General features: G+C 34.0%; 2 protein-coding genes across 6 annotated transcripts in view; one reads left to right on the forward strand and one right to left on the reverse strand.

Moving 5' to 3' along the window:
* LOC137388803 (anion exchange protein 2-like) overlaps positions 1–1,944 on the reverse strand; it is a 71,408-nt gene extending 69,464 nt beyond the window's left edge. For all 3 annotated transcript variants that reach the window (XM_068075251.1, XM_068075250.1, XM_068075252.1), the window contains exons 1-2: positions 1,803–1,944; positions 760–884 (exon numbers count right to left, since the gene is read on the reverse strand). In XM_068075251.1, coding sequence (XP_067931352.1) covers positions 760–786 — 27 coding nt within the window. In that variant the 5' untranslated portion in view covers positions 787–884; positions 1,803–1,944. The remainder of the gene's footprint in view (positions 1–759; positions 885–1,802) is intronic.
* LOC137388804 (oncoprotein-induced transcript 3 protein-like) lies at positions 1,260–20,023 on the forward strand. 3 transcript variants are annotated; one of them, XM_068075255.1, is made up of 6 exons: positions 1,260–1,284; positions 13,288–13,369; positions 14,210–14,443; positions 16,877–17,009; positions 17,087–17,245; positions 19,739–20,023. In XM_068075255.1, exons 1-6 carry the CDS (start codon positions 1,279–1,281, stop codon positions 19,857–19,859), a joined length of 735 nt encoding a protein of 244 aa, XP_067931356.1. In that variant the 5' UTR covers positions 1,260–1,278; the 3' UTR covers positions 19,860–20,023. The 3 variants fall into 3 exon arrangements, with proteins under 3 accessions (XP_067931356.1, XP_067931357.1, XP_067931355.1); XM_068075256.1 differs by lacking the exon at positions 1,260–1,284 and having other exon boundaries at positions 13,238–13,369; positions 14,210–14,340; positions 14,371–14,443; XM_068075254.1 differs by lacking the exon at positions 1,260–1,284 and having other exon boundaries at positions 13,238–13,369.
* The last annotated feature ends 381 nt before the right edge of the window (positions 20,024–20,404 follow it).

A 20,404-nucleotide genomic window follows, 5' to 3' on the forward strand; every position in this document is an offset into this window, starting at 1 on the left:
TACATAGAAAGAGCATGCACTTATCAAATCAAGTGCAGCTAGAAACCTCTCAAATAACTAAATATGACAAACATTTAAACGGCACAGGCCTGGTTTGTAGCAGGACAGCAAAGCAAAAATGCAGACGTGTTGGAAACAAATTTGTTTAAATACCCCGAGCAGGACGTATATCTTAACAAATTGGATAGTCTAGTACAGGGAGGGCCAAATGATTTTGGTCATGATCCGCTACAGCCAAATCTGACAAACTAAAGATCCACAACGAGCTGAAGATGTGCATTTTTCTTTTTTGCCATATTGTGTACATCTGACAACAAAGTGACAAATACGATTTTTAAAAACTCTGTTTATATATACATAATTTGACTAAAAATTACCGAATGAATGTGCTGTAATAAGTATGTCGGATATCAGCGAGAAAAATGATGAGCGAGCTTTGACTTCATGATACTATCAAAACGCTGTTTCCTGCCACTTACAGAGACTCTTAAAGTTCATGAAGAGTATTTGTGATTCATGTCCATTGAATGTTTTTTACAAAATTCATTGGCTGAAAACAATAAATTTACAAAACTTCCAAGAAAAGTTTACAAAAAAAGCATTTTTAAACCAAATTTTTGAGAAAATATTTCAAAAGTATTTTTTGACAGCCAGCTTGAAAGATACACAAAAAACTAGAGATCCGCATTCGGATCGAGATCCGCCATTTGGCCATAGCTGGTCTAGTAGGTAATAACACAGTAGCGCGCTGGTAAAGACCTTGACAGGTAGCTGAGGACTCGACATATTTGAGTCGGCTGCTCCCTAAATGTTGATGCAAGTCCTCCAATAGTCTTTCCAAGGTCAAGTCGTGAATGGATGACGTCCGGAAAAAGGAAAGGAATCTAGAAGTACAATATATAATATTGTAATTATTTAACATTATAAGTGCAATAGATAATTTGTGTTATATTCAAATTCGGAGCAGATTACCCAAAGAGTTGACCAGCATGTTTGTTAAAAGAGCTAGCAGAGCAATCAGTAGTGTAATAAACACTATAGTATAACTACTATAAAACTACTACTATAAAACTATAGTAAAAATACTATACCATAACTGGTTGCATTGATAATTATCTATAACAGTAACCAAAATTTTAGTTTCAAGGTGAGTGACATCTAGCAATCTAGGTATATGTATAAATAAATCTCAGTGTTTGTCTGTTATTCGTTTGTCCAGCTATAGCGATAAAGTTTTAGCAACGCTGGGCATTCAGTAGTACTCCATATAAGCAAGCCATGCAGGTTAGTGATAGTAAGGACACTTGTTACAAATTTCTAAAAATAAAAGTTATTAAGGTAACTAGTGAGCTCGTTATCTATATTGGTTTTCAAGGTAAGCATAATTTTTGATGCAAGCTCGTATAGAAACCAGATGCCATGCCCACCCCATTGAGCTGCTGTAACAATGATTACTCAACCGACCAACAATAGTGACTTTATACACGCAGGAATGGTCTAACATACAAAAGAAAATGTATCTCAGCACATCTATGTTAGTACTGGCTTTGATAAAACAGTATCACAAAAATCTGCTAAATGATAAGAATATGTACTATGATTCTCTTGCCTAGGTTTTGCTCTTTGCTAACAAGACTTCAAACCATTAACTACAACTGTTTATAACGCAATAGGGCTACATGGCTTTGCAGCTTTAATCTTATTGGACGATTAAAGTGTGGGTCACCGTTTACGCATTGTCTCTACAAAATGATTCTTTAATTTCCTCAATATGATTTATTTTGCAGAAATATAACTCTTACCTGAACATGTATTGAGAGTAGCAATTTGCGTCAATCTATGTTGAAACGGAGATAACGCAAGAGATCAGGATGACGACAAGAGCGGATTTCGATTTCCCAGCAATACACTCCACCGTCATTATTAATGAAATAAGTTGTTGACGTAAAACTAGTTGCTGCAAAAATATACGTATCTAATCGCACATATGCAAAGCACATTTCATGAAGTCATCTCAATTATTCAAACCTACTACCATGCAATTATCAAATTACAGCTTGAGAGCTGCCTGTTAAGATAAAACTCGTACCACTGTCAAATTTGCTTGCACAACTCTAAGAAGGCAGACCCTTCTAAAAATACAACGTAAATAGTTTGATAATATCAGAGGTTTATGCAAAATACAACTTCACTGCTTCTTTAAACATCTATGCTTCAATGAGCATAGATGTTTAAAGTACAAATCCTCTACTTCGCGATAATACCTTTCGAATATAATCGCAATCTGAGTAGAGCATAGAATCATAGTCTTCAATACATATCGCAACCTCGCTCTTGTTTATAGCTGAAATCCAGATGAACAAATAGGCAATAAAACTACGCAACGTTTTCACATCAACCCTTAACCACATCAATGTACTTCGAAATATGGATCGTAGGCTTCAAGTAAAACTAGAGTTGTTTTCTCAGTCTAAAACAAACGAAGGCTATCAACTGTAGGGAAAACAACTACAAAATAACAGTTGAACATGCAATGGATTCATCATACATAATAGTGTCATTCGCAAACGAGCATCAATGACCTGTTTTTCAATTACTTCATAACAGCTTTAAAAACAATAAAAACTAAGTTGTTAAGAATGAATAATTTCTTCAGCTCACCTATAAAATAGAAACCAACAACCGTGGGGAGAGTAAACAAAGAAAATCTGAAAAAAAAGGCCTGAGGCACACTCCAACATTGTGATTAGCCAAGTGTCTACTTACAGTTGTGTGGTTTGAGCTCTAGACCAATGAACTGTTTTTTTCATATTTGCAATGTTGTTTGTATATACATGTACATATACATATTCATATTATACATTCTTTGTAAAAAAAGAACAATTTGACTCCTTGTTATTAGTGTGTACTCATTTCAACAATATGCTTGGAAGTACATTTTTGACTGTATTATACTACTTGCCAGTTATTTGATTGCAGTTTAATATGGTTTACCAAAATACAATATCAACTACATTCCAAAAACAACAAAATAGTCGTGCTCTACTCGCACTTGTCCATCAAACACACAGCGTGACCCAGTCCTCCCTCACCTGCCCATCAAACAGGTGACCCGCCCATAGAAAATGAAGCAAACTGATCTCTTAGTCAGATTTCTTCTCAGCTTGAAAGTATTATTATCGATAATAATATGTTTAATGTATATATAATATATACTATGCATGATATATATTATAAATATTGTCTAATGATATATTATTACAAAATATTATATATAATATATTGCATACAATATATAATATACATATTTAATATATAACATCTGATATATGATGTCTGTGAGTGAAGGATAATAAAGCTGTAAATCTCACGCTAAAGTGCGATAGACCTCACGCTAAAGTAATGCCAAAGCGAACGAATTGCTGCAATTAAAAAAATTACATGCCTTTGGGTGACAGAAAGCTTATGGCTAGAAGCTCTTAATGAATTGTAATCTGACAGGATTGTCTGCATGCATACCTTAACAATTCCTAATTACAACCACAAAATCAGGTGTACACTGAAGCCATCTGAGATCGAAATTATTAATTTAGCAACAATGGATTAAACTGTAATATTCAGTACTATTAGTAAAAATCTTCTAGTATTATCAGCTTATTCAAAAAACCTTACATACTTCAAACAGACACATATCATAAGGTCAGGCACAAAGGCGATACATCAGTTAATATGCCAAGTGCTGCAGGTGCCCAAAAATGTTGTGCTTCTGTGTAGAACTGAGTACGGTTACCAATTATATGAGTAACCATTCAACAGAAGCGTGATGACATCACTATCATATTTTGTTGGGATGTATGGTACCAATCATTTTGAAAAATGATTGGTACCATACATTTAAATAGAAACCGTATTGCTTGATATAATAACACGTTTTGCCAGCATAAGACAATTCCTATTTTCCACACATTTATTACCAATTGGATGAGAGCAATACAAATACAAGTATATGAAACAGTGTCCTTCTTTTTCCTTTTTACTATTTTCTGAGCTATTTCACAACTTTACATATATCTATGTTATTCTGAAGCGGAGGAACGAAAAAACTTACTAAGAAGGAGCACTTTGATATGTTACTCAATAATCTTTTACTTGGCCACATTGTTGGAAGAGCCCAAAGACCCAAAAACGTTTTTGGAGCTTTGTGTCTATTAAAATATGTCTATCATAAGTGCAATTCAAGTTTTAGTATGCCTTCGATCTAAAGTATTTGAATAAAGTGTTGAAAGTCGTTGAACTTTGTATATGAACTTAAGAAATGTCGAGTGAATTGAAATACCCATATCAGACAGATATTTTAGCAGCTGGACAGGATCGACTCCTTTCCAATGACGAGTGATCTTTCTCTTCCGCTAATAGTTAGTACAAATTTTTCACTTACTTACCGCAGAGGATTCACTAAAAAAGGAGCGATTCTGCTTGACTAGACTCAATGCAACTTAACGTCTGACTTAACGCTTGTCAGACTTAATGTCTGACTAAATACTTAATCTAGACGTGATTCCTTTATTTACACGATAATTAGCAAAATTAATCAATTTTAATCCCCAAATATAATAGAAAAAGTCAGTGAGTCAAAAGACAGTGGCATGATTTACCAATTTTGCTATGAATATTTAGTTTTTTTCACCTTTATTTAAGACTACAGTTGGACTTAAATGTGATAGACCAAGAATGTAAGCTAAAAAGTCAACAGTAGTTGATGGGAAAAAAAACTTTTATTCTGTATGTCTACAACAAAAAGGAGATCCACAAAAACTCACCTGTGACTAACGAAATGCACTCAGACACTGTTGTCGATACAGCCAATATGATGCAGACATCCATTACATAGATTGAGTAACTGAAACGCCTCACAAATAGCCATGCTAAGTTTTGCAAGCATTTATACAAGTTATATATTAGTGTAGGAATAGTGAAAAGAAGGGGTTATAATGAACTTATCAAATGAGCACAAGTACAAAGGAGAGTTAATCTCGTGTGTTACCTATTGCAAAACAAAGTGTTCGTAACGCAGCTGATAGCAGAAAGAGTTTACTAAATGTTTGAGTTTCCAATGCATGTGTTGAGTTGGGGTATTAACGTCAGGATTTCGTAAAATTCCCAGATTTTTACAAGTTTCCGAATTTTCTGATTCTAAACTGGCAGAAAAAACAGCAATATTATGATTGAATAAAGTGAGAAGCCTGAATTTTATTCGTCTAGTAGTAAGATTGTAAAAACCAAAACTGATTTACAAAGGTGGATGCTGACGTAAGCTTATTGTCGGAGTTGTCTATACACTCAGGGTGCAGGTGTTACTCCCCTGCTAAAGTTCATTATTGATATTGACTACTAAGGAGGTGTTTTTATTGAATTTGAGACAAAAATAGCTTTTAATGCTATATTTTACATTGTTAACACATATCTCTTATCAATATCACTTTTTTAAACTGCATTGTATGCAGTATATAAAATAAGTTTGCGATACTTTGGCAAGTTTAAAAATAAGACAATGCCAAAAAAAGCTCATTGTGAAAAGAAAACTTGTCGGAAATTTATCAAGTATTTAAAGTTTAAGCTGAGTGACAAACCAAAATGACTTTAAACACTTTATTCACATTTAAGATCACAGACAGGCAGTTAAACCATGAACTAAAATAAAATACTTTCTAATTCTGGACATTGTATGATTATTGAAAATTTACTTTTTATTAGTAACCTGTAGAGCGTTAAAAACTGTTTTGGTATAACCAGTGATGTAGTGCTAACCTTTTTTTAACCATAACTGTAAAGTTGAGATAAGTGGATGTAGGTGACCAAGAGTCGCAACGTGGCTCCACCGCCACGTAGTAGCGGTTGGAACATTTGGGGGCCTGGGGGGCGCTGTAAGCCCCCCAGTGGGGTCCGGGGCGAAGCCCTGGCCACCAAAGCCTACAGGGCTTCAAAATCATGTATATGATATGAGAAATGAGCACATCTGTAGTAATAAATAAATTGAGAAAATAATAAAAATCAATGCCTTTGACCTTTGTCCTTCAATACAAATGCTGACTGCCATTGGTTTGCTTCGTTGTAGACAACCAATTAGGATCACAATCTTGTCATGTTACATGACCATTACATCACTGTATTGTACTGTATGCTGCTTTTATATTGAGTGGCCATTGAATGTCTACTATAATGACCTTAGTGTTCTTGAATCAATGAAATAGAGCTATAATTAACATAGAGAATTGGCAAAGTCTAAATTTTTTTAACCCTAACTATAGTTATTCTTAAAAAACACACAAATTTTCTAATCATAACTTAGTTAAGGAGAATTAGGGTAGCACTACATCACTGGGTATAACATACATGTACGTTGTTAAGGAATCATACATCGCTTCTTCACATTTTGGTCTTCAAACATTCTTGTCATACCGTATTTTAATGATATAATATTACATGTTAGTAAAATTATATCCTTGAAATATAGTATCTTTGAAATAACATGTATTGTAATATTACATGTTAGTAATATTACAATATATATTATATCAATGATACCCAAAAACACACGCAAATCTAACTTACAATCTAGATTAGATTGTAAACTGCAAATGCAGATCAGCTAGCTATTGTAGATTAAACAATTCCTTATAAATTATTTTCTGTCTTTCATGCTTTAGGACAAAACAAAATCTTGCACCGTAATCGCCGCAAAGTGACACCCTACTGCAACTATAAATAGTATTATTTGTTTATGAATTTGTTATAAATAAAAAAGGTTGTTACAAGTACACCTCTGCATAGCACTGTAATCTTCTTCTGCCTTAAGCTTTTCCAATTTAGAGGTTGCAAATGGTGTATTCTGGTGCAGGATTTATCATGACCATTCGCTCATGAGATTTTGGTACAAGAGCAACTGTGGCTAGATGCCCTTCCTAACACCACCAACACTTTTTGTGATTTGAACCACTGACCTACTGACCTACTGACCTACTGATTGTATGCCTGGGCACTAACCACTGAGCCACAGCCACTCACTATAGCTCTGCAGTATTAGTATTATTATTATTATCAAAAAGAGAAGAAAGAAATATGAACGAACTTGCAACAAAGAATAATTGGATGATTTTATTAACTGTAACAGAAAAGATTTTAAATGTATCTGAAAAGTACTCCTAAAATTAAAAACAAAATGAAATCTTTAGCCAAGAGCTAAAGACGAGTCATCATGTTCCCTCGTCTTAGCATTCTAGAGACTTTTGTTTGTTTATTTATCTCCATCTCTCTACCTGCCTTTTTATTCCTGGCAAATATGTTTCAGTGGCGACACTTAAGGGTCAGCTCACTAACCTTCATACTCCTGCTCTACGCTGTGAGCACTGCACTCATAGCACAGACTCGCCCCCTTCCCCCACCAATGTAGTGGAGGTGCAATTGCACTTTATTCTAAGACTGTAGCAAAAAACAAATAAAACTATGTTCCTCGAGGTCAAATGTGATCCTTTGATGGAGCCCTGTGCCCGATAGGCAGTGGGGAGAGAGTCGTTCCCCATTATTTGAGAAACACTGCCCTCAAGCAATGCGCCCCTTTACTAATAACTATAATTATGCTATTGATATATACTTACTAACGCCTGCATGCATGCACATTCATATCATAAAAATAAATGGATACATAATTGACTAGATACTTCTTAGATACCCAAACTCACTGAAATAATGTAAACATAATACGATAATAATAACAAACAATCCTATAATTAAAATGTTCATAAACAACAGTAGGAGTTTTTAGATTTTTTTCTCTGTCTGTATATATAGAAACAACTCAGGGTCTCTTAAACAAATGGTTATACTGTATAATGCATGCTAAATTACTCAGTTTATGGATATAATTGTGTTGGAGATTATACTAGATAGTCTTGCTGTGTAAAGAATGCTGCATTAACATTTAAAAAAGCAACCTTTTTGTAGAAAAACAATTGTTTTACTATGAATATAATATTCATAATGGTTTACAAAAAAAACTAGACTCTGTTTAAGGATTTCCGTAATTTAAACTCAATGAATCGTTTGCTACTAGTCCTAAATATTATCCACAAACAATTTTAGCTATAAAGAGCAAGATATGGGACTATTGTCCGGCGTCTCCCTACATTGCACAATGACTTATTGACGCACTCAGTATCGTTTGCTATTGAAATTTCTTTACAGACTACAACACCCACTTATTGATAATAGCTACATGCATCTAGTCAAAGATAATACAGCTCATATTTCTATTAGTGTCGGGAAGCATGTTGATCGTCAACACATCTATTGCACATCTTCTTTATTCATGTTAACATAACTACTATTATATTGCCCAATTATGAAAAGAGAAGAAAAAGGTATGAATTTCAGTACATACAACATATGATAATGTATCCTGGTGACTTGAAAAGAGTATATTGATGATTCAGTATTAACCAGACAAACAACCAACTAGATAAAAAGAAATAATTGTGAACAGACCGTCTCTTGACTCAACAACATATAGTTCTGGACAAAGACAGGTCTGGGTAAACCAATGATTTTGGGAGCGTAAAAATAGATTGCAAAGATGTTGACTAAACAAACTATTAGTAGCAAATCTTATTACAAAAAATAGGTGTTAAAAAGCATTTTTGTATAATTCTGTTTTAGCCACATTTGGATTTGTTGATGATAACGGAGAAAGTTCTCAAATTTTTGGCTAATTTTAAAGCTAGTGTATATTATTATAATTATTATATAAGAATCTCTCACTTTCAAGCTTAAATTGTTAGAATATGTTTGTTTAGAATTTTGATGTATGCGAACAAATAAAACAAACAAACAAATGTTTGAACTTTATAGCTTTACAAACTGTGTCTTCTGGTGTTGGCCGGGTATTAAAAATAAGCTTATAAACAATGAGAATTGATGACAGTTACCTACCACTTGCTATTAGCCTGGCACGTTGCCAATGGAAAATGGTATTGAAAATCAGCATATAAACAATGGGAAGTAATGAGAGTTGCCCATCACTTGTTATTAGCCTAGCACATTGCAAATGGAAAATTCTAGTTAATTAATTTCTAGTTAATATTAATTCTAGTAGATAGGCTTATTATAAGCGCTAGGCTTCTAATGACGGTACGGCAAACTAGTGCGCCAGCGTTGTCCAGCTACAGCTATTCTAATATTAGCTATAGCTGGAGAGACACTCATACTTTGAGAAATATATATATAGATATATAGATATATTTGTTTCATGAAAGTTGTTTCAGAAAACATATTTACAAAAATAGACAAGCAACAAAATGGGTATAGTTGCGAGTCATGTTTTTTCATTGCATCATATATGCTATGTATTATTAACAGTAGTTATATCAGAGAGTGTCATATCATCTACAATAGTTCTATTAGAGAGTCATATCATATACAATAGTTCTATTAGAGAGTCATATCATATACAATAGTTTTGTTAGAGAGAGTCATATCATATACAGTAGGAGTGCCATGGCAGAGCTATCTTATGTAATTTACTAAAATTAGTTCCCTCAGAGGTGAGTCAGGGTATACAAAATGAGTAGCCAATAGAAACGTTGATAGTCTGCTGAATAAGTGGATGTAACATAAAAAAGCAAAGTTTAAAGTAACCTTGTGGTCTACAGTACAATAAACACAGACCATATTTAAAGTAACCTTGTGGTCTACAATACAATAAACACAGACCATCTTAAAAGTTACCTTGTGGTCTACAGTACAATAAACACAGACCATATTTAAAGTAACCTTGTGGTCTACAGTACAATAAACACAGACCATCTTTAAAATAATCTTGTGGTCTGCAGTACAATATATTATGCTGAACAATGTTCTTTTTCTGTCATCAGATTAATGAAACATATCAATAGATCTGAGTTTCTGAAACGCGAAAAATTTATGCACTTGCTTTCAGAGAATTTTTTCTTTGAAGCTGATCAGCGTTGAAAGAAACTAAGCTAGTTACACGTTTGCAAAACTAAATAACGCAATGAAAACTTGAGACTCTCAGAATACAACCTATTCTGTCTCATCAAGCGCTTAGAAGGATGAGTAGCAACAAGCGTGATTCAAGCAAATATGATACCTATTGCTTAGAGAAATTGTTCTTATGCTTTGCAACATTATCTAAGGAGATTCTGTTCAGTTAAAGGAGGGGTCTTTAAGAGGAGTCAGTAGACATGAGGCTTTGACTTCAGAGTAAAGTCAGGTTTGTCATACCATATTTTCCAATTGCTTGAATTAAACACTATATGTATTGCTTTGAGAGGGTACTGAGGCAGTTTACCATTGCCAAGCCTCATGTTTTTCCAAACTTGTTCCTCTAAGCACAAAAGAAATTAAAGACTGAATACTTTTCCAGACATCCCAAAGAAGGGCTCAACCCACTGGTCCCCTAGTAGCTTGTCTATAATGCTAACCACCACATCACGCATGCTCTGTGAGACTCAATCAATAACTAATTAGATGCTAGGATGGTTGATTGCATCAGAGAGTCTCAAGGATTCCTCTTATCTAAAAAACTAGATTCAGTTCTTTCTGTGTATCATACATGAGCAAATGAAAGGCTCAGACGTGTCTCTGTTTAAATCTGTGCGCACCGAGACACCATTAAAATATTGTATTGACAAATTGTACTGTAGCCATTAATACTATTTAATCATAACTCTTAAATGTATTTCCTGTGAGTAACAATACATTAATAAATTTTAAGTCAGTACTAAAAAATTGGTAGAATGCTAAACAGGTGTTTTGAAATTACTAGTACGAGTTTATATACTTTGCTAATTCTGTAATAAACCTAGATTTATTTTATGACTAAGTTTAAATATGTTATTGAATTTGTACTTTTGATTTTATAGGCTGAAACTTATTGAAAGTAGTTTTTTATTTGACAGATAAGACCTTATGAAGGATAAAGAATGAAGGAAAGTGCAAAAACACTACATAAGTAGATACTTTTGCGTATGGTTACTGATGAATTAGAGTTTCAGTTTCGTTTTGTTGAGTGTGTTCTGTCGCAACCCATAGCCAATGGTTAGGAAGTATAGATCTATACCTCGTTGAAACATGCTATGCGTGTGAGACACACTCTATCACTTCTTCACAGATAGTAAGTACAATCTATAGAGTGCACTTGCTGTTTGTGGCGCACAGACTTGTTGATTAATATAGCCAATGGTTCGCACACATATACACATGAGCTACTGTTACAAGTAAATGTATAAAAGCTGTGGCATCTTCATTTTACAAAATACAGCAATACTATATTTTAAAAAACGTTTTTATCTGGTGTAGAAAATAATACAGTAATTAGCATGAGCAAACATGACCCAAGACTGTCCTTGAATAAGGAGGTGTTGTTTAATAAGGGACACTAAGAAAAGAAAATCACTGAACAGCTGTAAAACCGCAGTTGGTGTTACCTGGTACACAATGCTTTGGACACATGTTCAACTGCCAAGTCAAGCCATTTTGCAACACGGATTTCAGCGCTGTATAAAATACAAAGCTTGGATTATACAAATTACCAGATCGAATGTGAGCTCGGTCTGGACAACTTTATACTCAAACTGCCAGATGTAGCGTGAAACTCGATTGAGACAAATTTATGGTCAAATTGCCAAATGAAACATGAAGCTGGGGTTAGACAACAATTTGCATGGGGTGAAATTATAAAATGCGGTTTAAACCTCAGGTTAGACAATTCTGTGGTCAAATTGCCCGATGGAATGCAATACTTGCTATGATACAAATCTATCGTCAACTCGGTAGAAGGAATATGAAGCTTAGGTTAGACAACTCTATGGTCAAATTGCCAGATGGAATGCAAAGCTTGAGTTACACAACTCTATGGTTGAATTGCCGACCTAATTGTCTTGGCATTATCATTGAGTAAGAGTGTTCAACTTCATTTCAGACCTTTTGATATGCTAGCGATTTCTTGGTGAGATTACAAAGACTGGCAGCCTGTAAATCTTTCACACTCATCGTCTCCGCCCTTTCTCATTGGGTGCTTTGTTTGTCCAGTCTAATTGCTTCAGCGAGTACAAGATCAAATTATACTCTTTGATAACTAGAATGGCCATATAATGTGTTAGCCGAAGTAATTGTAACACTTGTAGTAATTTCTGTATGATAATATGATAGCTTTGTATAAACTGACAACAGGCAACGGGTACAACTTTGACCAAAGCCAAAAATTTAAGTAACTAACCAAGCCATTAATGCAAATAATGTAGCATTCGTAAGATTACTAGATTTCATTTATGTAGCAAATACTGCTAGCCACCCCAACAATAGCTGAAAAATTCAGATCCTTGAGCTACCACCATAAATAGTTGCTTAGTAACCAAGATCCGTACGCAACCATTTCTACTTTCCGTTGTTTTCGCTTTTATGTTGCTTTCTGATTTCTGCTGTCTTGAGCAAAAGATATTCTGGCCATATTCTCCCGCGATGATGTCCACTTTCTTTCAACAAACAACTAATCATAAGATAGCTAAAATAGTCAACTAAGTATTGAGCGATTTCCTTACTCGTCATGTCACTCGTCATGTCACTCGTCATGTCATGTCACTCGTCATGTCATGTCACTCGTCATGTCATGTCACTCGTCATGTCATGTCACTCGTCATGTCATGTCACTCGTCATGTCATGTCACTCGTCATGTCATGTCACTCGTCATGTCATGTCACTCGTCATGTCATGTCACTCTCATGTCACTCTCATGTCACTGAAACCCTATTTGTGAATAAACGTGATAAGGTTGTGTTTTCCGATTTTGAAAATTCGACGAATACTGCTTTTTAATGCTTGTAAATCATTAAATAATAGTTTCTCTTCGTGTGAGATTTGTACATAATCACTTTACATTCAACTTAGCTTTTGTATTTGTTAATTTCAAATGCGATTTTTTTGAATTTTGAAATGCTCTACTGTCATGTTGAAAATGTGTGAATTCATTGACTGCTCATGTAGATCTTTTCATCAACCCATTTTTGAATGACTTGTTGTTCATTATAGGATCCGCCCATTGCCGTGGTCATGGAGTCACATACCTTATTGTTCCAACACAATCAGTTTTGTAATCGAATATAAACCAGCGTCGTTCTCTTTTGGGGTCAGTCTAAGTTTTGTCTTTCACTGAGCGCAAGATGAATGTCTACGCTATATTGTTAATGGTGGTGGTGGGTGCTATGACTGTCCAGGCAAAGGTGGATGCTTCAACAACAACAACCACTGAGATGAAAGTGGACACAATTATGTCAGCTGTTCAGGAACACTGCACGGGTAAGACATTTCTTTTCTGGTTATAACTTAAACAGTTCATTTCAAGACCATGTATAAAATAAAATATTGCTGTAGTTCAGATAATAAGATTAAAATTCAATTAAGTATTGTGAAATATATATAAAAACATTCATGTAGTATACAATAAAAATCTTACCAGAAATTTTATAATACAAAGTTACAATATCTCATAAAAATCACTTCTTAGCTTCATTTTTAGCAAAATGTAACTACCTACTCAATTTTTTGTAGATTATTGTTTAGTCTAAATTTATTTCTAGTAATAACTTTGGTTTTATTACAATATCGTTTTTTAAATTTCCTATGAATAATATACGGTACCAGCTTGTTTGGTGCAATCTTAAAACAGGATACATCATGAAGAGCGCTGTGTATTGTTACTCTACACAGAGTACTACTGTACAATAAAACAAGTTTACAAAAGAAACCGCTCTGTATTTCTATTTCTTACAATTTTTTAAATATTTCTTGCATCCACCATCTTGAAGTAGTACATGCTCCTCGAACTCATTGCACTGCAAGATAACTAAATAACTAAACTCGTTATAAGTTACATTTTATATTATATGGTATTCTTGTAAATTTAATTATTGTACTTATTAATATAAAAATAAAATATCGATCACGACCCATGGCATGAATAGATATTGAACACAACAGAGAAGTTGCTCACCCTTGGTAAGTGATATTAGTAGTAAGAGTAGATAATGAATACAACTAAGAAGTTGCTCCCCCTTGGCAAGTGATGTTAGTAGTAAGAGTAGATAATAAGCAAATAAGAATTAAACTACACGCAGATAGTTTATGAATGTGTTGTAGCTAGAAAGAAGAGGCAGGTTGGTCCATCATCAGAAGATAAAGTAAGAAGACTCATCCTGAATGTAGTTAAAGATTGCTTAGAAGATGATGACACCCCTGGACCAACAACAACATCAAAGTACACAACTACGAGTTCAACAACACAAAAGCACACAACTACAAGTTCAACAACACAAAAGCACACAACTACAAGTTCAACAACACAAAAGCACACAACTACGCATCCAGTTGGTGGTAAGTTTGTAAAAATATGCTTATGAAACAAGAATTAAAAGTTTTACATTGGTTGTCCTGGAAAAATATAGCAGATCTTAACTTATCTAATTTAAATATACCAGTAAATGAAGCTATTTGAAGTGCAACACCTTTGTTCTTAATTATTGAAAAAAACTTTGGTTTAAATTATTTTCTACAATTCTTATTATAAAACAAGCCACGTGTTGTGTATGTGGTTGTGTGTGGTTTGTGTGTGGTGTGTGTGTGGTGTGTGTGTGTGGTGTATGTGTAGTCTGTAGTGTGTGTGGTGTGTGTGTAGTCTGTAGTATGTGTGGTATATGTGTAGTGCGTGTGGTGCGTGTGGTGTGTGTGGTGTGTGTATGGTGTGTGTGTGGTGTGTGTGTTAATATGGTAAACACTATGTATTTCCAGATCTTTTGACCTAGTTTATCTAAACTTCATACGCCTAGGCTCCATTCTTTTCACCAGGTCTCCAGAAATATTTTGTTTTAAAACTTCGTTTGGTTCCTGAGAACCAGCTTCATAAACACTCACCTGCTGAATGCACTTTTGTATGCATTAGCAATTCAAGACAGTTGCTCTCGATAAATGCGCTCAAGGACTGTTTTCATAAAACCGTGCAGCAATGTGATTGAAAATCTCTATGCATGCTGTGGGCAATGTGATTGAAAATCTCTATGCATGCTGTGGGCAATGTAATTGAAAATCTCTATGCATGCTGTGGGCAATGTAATTGAAAATCTCTATGCATGCTGTGGGCAATGTGATTGAAAATCTCTATGCATGCTGTGGGCAATGTGATTGAAAATCTCTATGCATGCTGTGGGCAATGTAATTGAAAATCTCTATGCATGCTGTGGGCAATGTAATTGAAAATCTCTATGCATGCTGTGGGCAATGTAATTGAAAATCTCTATGCATGCTGTGGGCAATGTGATTGAAAATCTCTATGCATGCTGTGGGCAATGTAATTGAAAATCTCTATGCATGCTGTGGGCAATGTAATTGAAAATCTCTATGCATGCTGTGGGCAATGTAATTGAAAATCTCTATGCATGCTGTGGGCAATGTAATTGAAAATAAAAACTGTAAGTCTATGGTTATTCTGCTTTTAAAAAATTAATATTATAAGGATGATGCTCCTGAAAATATATTTTATAGCTTTCTCAGTTTATAAATCTAACTTAGCTTGAGCAACTAGGGTTTAATCGATTATAGACAGTCTCTGCAAAATGTAATGAATTTTTCAATTTCATATAAATTAAGGGGTCTTTCAACTCAGCAAGATTCACACACTCCTCTATGTCTTTCTGCACTTTACCGTTATTCAGTCTCCTTCTGTTGATATGACATCACATATCAACAGTCAGCTCATAAGTTGTAACATTTGTTTGTAACAGTTGAAAGTTTGTAACATTTCTTGTACACTGTGTAACATTATTAGAACTATAAGTTAAATTTTTCAGTACTGCATTTCTATTTGTATTTCCCTTTGTATTTTTGTATTTTATTGTCATTTTTTTCGTTGCGAATAACTGCCTACAATTTAAGTTAAAAAAAATTTACTTGAGAAAAGGTTTTGATGTTTACTTGGTAATGAACAAGTTCCTTGCACAAAAACAATATATTTCTGATATATTGTTAGAAGTTTATATAGAGAATTATGAATTTCAGCCAAAATGACAATACATGCATCAACATAAATGCAGATACACTAAATTTGTAAATGATCAATAACATACATATTTATTTTTATTCATATTGTTTGTGGCTGTATAATATTTCATACCTCCACACTTATAAACTCACAACAACAACTCATAAACTATTTAATAAATAGTATGCCAAGATAATACCATATAAGACATTCAAATTTATAGTTTCACAATATTAATTCAACAAAAACAAAGCTTGCAGATAATCAATAACTAGTGCCATTAAGTAGTTATCTTAACCTGCTGGAATTAGACCCCAATCGTCATGATATTCATTGATGTTATTTTCCTTCACTATTGTATCACAAGCAAACATTAACAAATGCTGTAAAATTATAAGTTTCAATTTATTTTTGAGAATTTAAAAATGATGTTGTGACTTGTTGATGTTTAGTGCAGGTAAAACATATTTTACAAAAATAATCACCTACATTTGTCAGACGCACTATCATTATGAATTGACTTTTCTATAACTTCTTGAATAATTATGAAATTATTTTAAGCTTCTAGTTTTTATTTTTTTGGGTGCCTTTTTATATCAACAAACGTGCATGATTACGAAAAGTAGATCTTGCATAAAAAACTTCTTTTGAATAAGCAAATCTTCATAGTTTTGTTTATAATGGATGGAAACATTCACTTGCATTCAAAGCATTCAATTAAGGCAGAAACCAACTCATGAAGTATCCAGCTGCAATAATTTTTACTTTCATAGGGCCATGCACTTCATTCGCCACGGTGAACTTGACTGAGGACTGGAGACTGGACAACAAGGGATCAGACATAAAGCCTATTAATGGAGACTACAACTGTGATGCTCCTCTCTTTGACAACGTCCAGTGGTTTAGGTAAAACTCCATCAATTCTCATGTAACATGCTTGCTGTTCATATGGTCTTTGTCTCACCGTGTTCACTGTCTTGTAGAATAACTGGTGCAGCTGGAAACAGAATCAGAAACTCCTGCTCTCCTCCGTACTCATGTGGTAGTCACGGAGGAATCTGGACCAATGCCACTCATCCTATTAGCATAGGAGATACCTGGCAGGTTCCTCTCTATGGATCATGGGCAGACAACTGCGACTGGTAAGATTCACAGATGAATACTTGAACAAAATGGACTGTTCTTTAAAGTCCATAGCCACTTTGGGACTTAGGAATTTCATCCATTATTTATAAAATTTTACGATTATTCTGAAACTATTTGTTACAAATGTGTTTGTATCAAAGAGAGTAACAAATTTTATAGACAAGCTTTTAAAGTTAAAAATTCCCTGCCATAAAGTTGAAAGTTGATTTATTTGCTATTATCAGTTGAAGTTTCTTTGAACCACTATTAGATTATGCTAGATGAATATCCCACGATGCCCAGGTAATAAAAAAAGTCTTTGCGCAGAAAATTTATTTGTATTTAACATATAACGACATTTGCCGTGCTAACTTTCAAACTACATATCATGAGAAAAGTGTTTTGTGTAATTGAAATAAATTAACAGAGAAAATAAAAACAACTGTAAAGGTTTTCAAACTTTGTCAAACAACTTTTAAACTTCATATCATGAGAAAAATGTTTTGTGCAGGTCAAATAAATTTTAAAAAATGAAACGACTATAAAAAGGTTTAGATGTACATGTGAAATAATTAACAAGTAATAGCTAGTTTAAGTCTGTTTTGCTACGATTACAATAAAAGATGATTGGGTAATGATACAATTAATACGAACTGAGAAAACAAAATAAAAATCCTGAATACATAGAATTGATAATAACAATTCTTGCATAGAAGTGTGTGTATAAAGAAGGTTACTGTTCCACCAGAAGCTGTCCATCAGAACTTTAAATACAACGATATTGGCACCTCTCGCTACTGGTACAAATGTATAAATGAGATATCGTACTGTCTTTGTCTGACCGAACGGAGAGATAGTGTCGAGGCTCTTCCCACGGAGATAATATAATTGTCCGCGTGAGAGGAGTTGACCTTGAGCCCAGATATAGTAATTGAACCTTACAAAAATAATTCTTAACAGGGACATCATAATGCGTGGGCGTATTGGTAAAATAATCAGCATGCACTATAGCTCTAGCTGGAATGACACACAGATCCACACACATACTTTGAAAAATATATATTTCTAGCTGCGCTACCGGGTGTTGCCAGAGTATTAAAAATCAGCTTGAAAGTAATAAGAATTGCCTGCTGTGTGCTATTAGCCTGGCAGATTGCCAATGGAAAATTTTAGTAAGCTAACTAATGACAATCACTTACTAGCGGTGATTGCATGGTATGCAGAGCCGTTGGGTATGTGCTCCCATATAGTGACTCATATCGGCAAGCCAACAACTCATTCCCTGTAGCCTATTGGGTAAGGTGTCGGTTTGACCAATGGTAGGGTCTGAGATCAAATCTTCTTAGGTACGGATTCTTTATTTCCGGAATGCAGACACACGACATACAGACATAAAACATACTTTAAGAAATATATATAAGATATACTAGTAATGAACAATAAAGCTGATAACATTACTAATACTATTAAGCTAATATCAGTAATATATAAGCAATAAAGCTAACACACAAGAAGTGATTTGATAAAGCTAGTGCAATAGAAGTGATTACATAAAGCTAGTACGTGAGTACTTAATGATCATGTAACAAAAGGAGTGTTCTAGAACTAGTTATAACACACTATGCTTCAATATTTTGATAAAACAGCTGAGCTTTTGACAGAATGTCTACACCAAAAGAAGGTGTTCCAAGAGACAATACATATCTCATATATTTTATCAAGTGAGCTAAAGAGAAATCATGAAAACGATAATTTTGTTGGCTTCTCCTGAAAAATCAATAATTTTGCTTGCGATAACCCTATGTTCTTTATTGCTACCTCTTTTATAAAGAACTTTAAAACTCTTTTAAAACTGCTTTAAACTTGGTTTAATAAATTATGAATTTATGGTGTGCTGGAAAAGTAATACTAGATTGCACAATCAAGCTTTTTATTATTTTATTTTGGTATCACGTTTTTACTTGAAAAATTTGAAAAGACGTTTACTAACAATACCTGTTTCTCAAAACCAATCTATTATTTTCCAATTTATTATTGCATCTTTTTTGTATGAAGAAAGTTTTTTGAACAATTTCTAAACTTATTCATATGTCTATGCATGGCAGCAGCTGTTGGTGTTTTTTTCTCAACTTTTGTTGCCTAAAACCGCTTATAAATATTGGTACAACTCCATTTTTAGTCGTGACATTAGTGATCAGGTTGCTGACAGTAAATCTTGCAGGCACGCTGCCAACATACTGTGTAATGACACTTGTTTTATATCATTGTGAAATAAAATAAAACTTTAGAACTATTCATAAAACGGTCTGCTTGAATGTTTCTCTTTTTTTGTTGTCATCGAGGTGATGCCGACGTCTCACTATTATCTCTGATGAAGAGCGGTTGTTGGCAGCCATAAAATCTACTTTTTTACCACATTAAGAGATGTCAGGTTTACTCAAAATAGTTATGGATACATAGAATTCATCTGAGTGACTGCAAAACATTATTTTCCAAGAGTGTTTCCACAGGTATCCATGGGTTGTTGACAACCCACTGACAGTGACGAGGTGTGGACCAGGAAATGACTTTGTCTACAAGATAGATGGTCTCGCTGGCTGCTTCCACAGCGTCTGTGGAATGTGGGCTTAAATTGAAATAATTTGATATGAAGCCTCGAAATGCCTCACAAACGCTTGTACTAAAATTTCAATATAGTCATGATATCACATTGTAATCACACAACCCACTGTATTTAATTATTGATATGCTCTTTGCTTTCTAGAAAAAGTAATTTACTCTGATAAATATATTATATAATCATTTACAACTGAGATTTACTTTTTTTGCAAAAAGCTGGTATGGTGTATTATACAACTGAGGGACTATCTTTTTGATAAGAAACAATCACACTGTTTGCTACAGTCAAAGATACAGTGAAACCTAAACTGAAGGGTAGCTGCAAAAAGGACTGCTAAATAAAATTGTTACTTACCATATAGGTTATGTAGATATGTTTTGCTTGCATGCCAAGCAGGAGACTCGTACCAAATGATGTGACGCTGTTATCTGCCAGGCAGTCTTTCTACTTCAACTTTTTAGTAAATTTAATAAGCATTGCATTAAACTTCCAAAAAGATGACACAAAATTTCCTTATACAACAGATTAATCTCATTACTAAAGTTGTCTGCCCTCT

This window comes from Watersipora subatra, chromosome 2 (genome assembly GCF_963576615.1).
Source record: "Watersipora subatra chromosome 2, tzWatSuba1.1, whole genome shotgun sequence".
Taxonomy (NCBI): Eukaryota; Metazoa; Bryozoa; class Gymnolaemata; order Cheilostomatida; family Watersiporidae; genus Watersipora; species Watersipora subatra.

Excerpts from the sequence above, each read along its gene's own strand:
- LOC137388804 (XM_068075254.1), top strand. The coding sequence starts at position 13,258 with ATGGTGGTGGTGGGTGCTATGACTGTCCAGGCAAAGGTGGATGCTTCA. Across the intron at positions 14,444-16,876 it reads AACTACGCATCCAGTTGGTG|GGCCATGCACTTCATTCGCC; the intron begins GTAAGTTTGTAA and ends TTACTTTCATAG. Across the intron at positions 17,010-17,086 it reads GACAACGTCCAGTGGTTTAG|AATAACTGGTGCAGCTGGAA; the intron begins GTAAAACTCCAT and ends ACTGTCTTGTAG.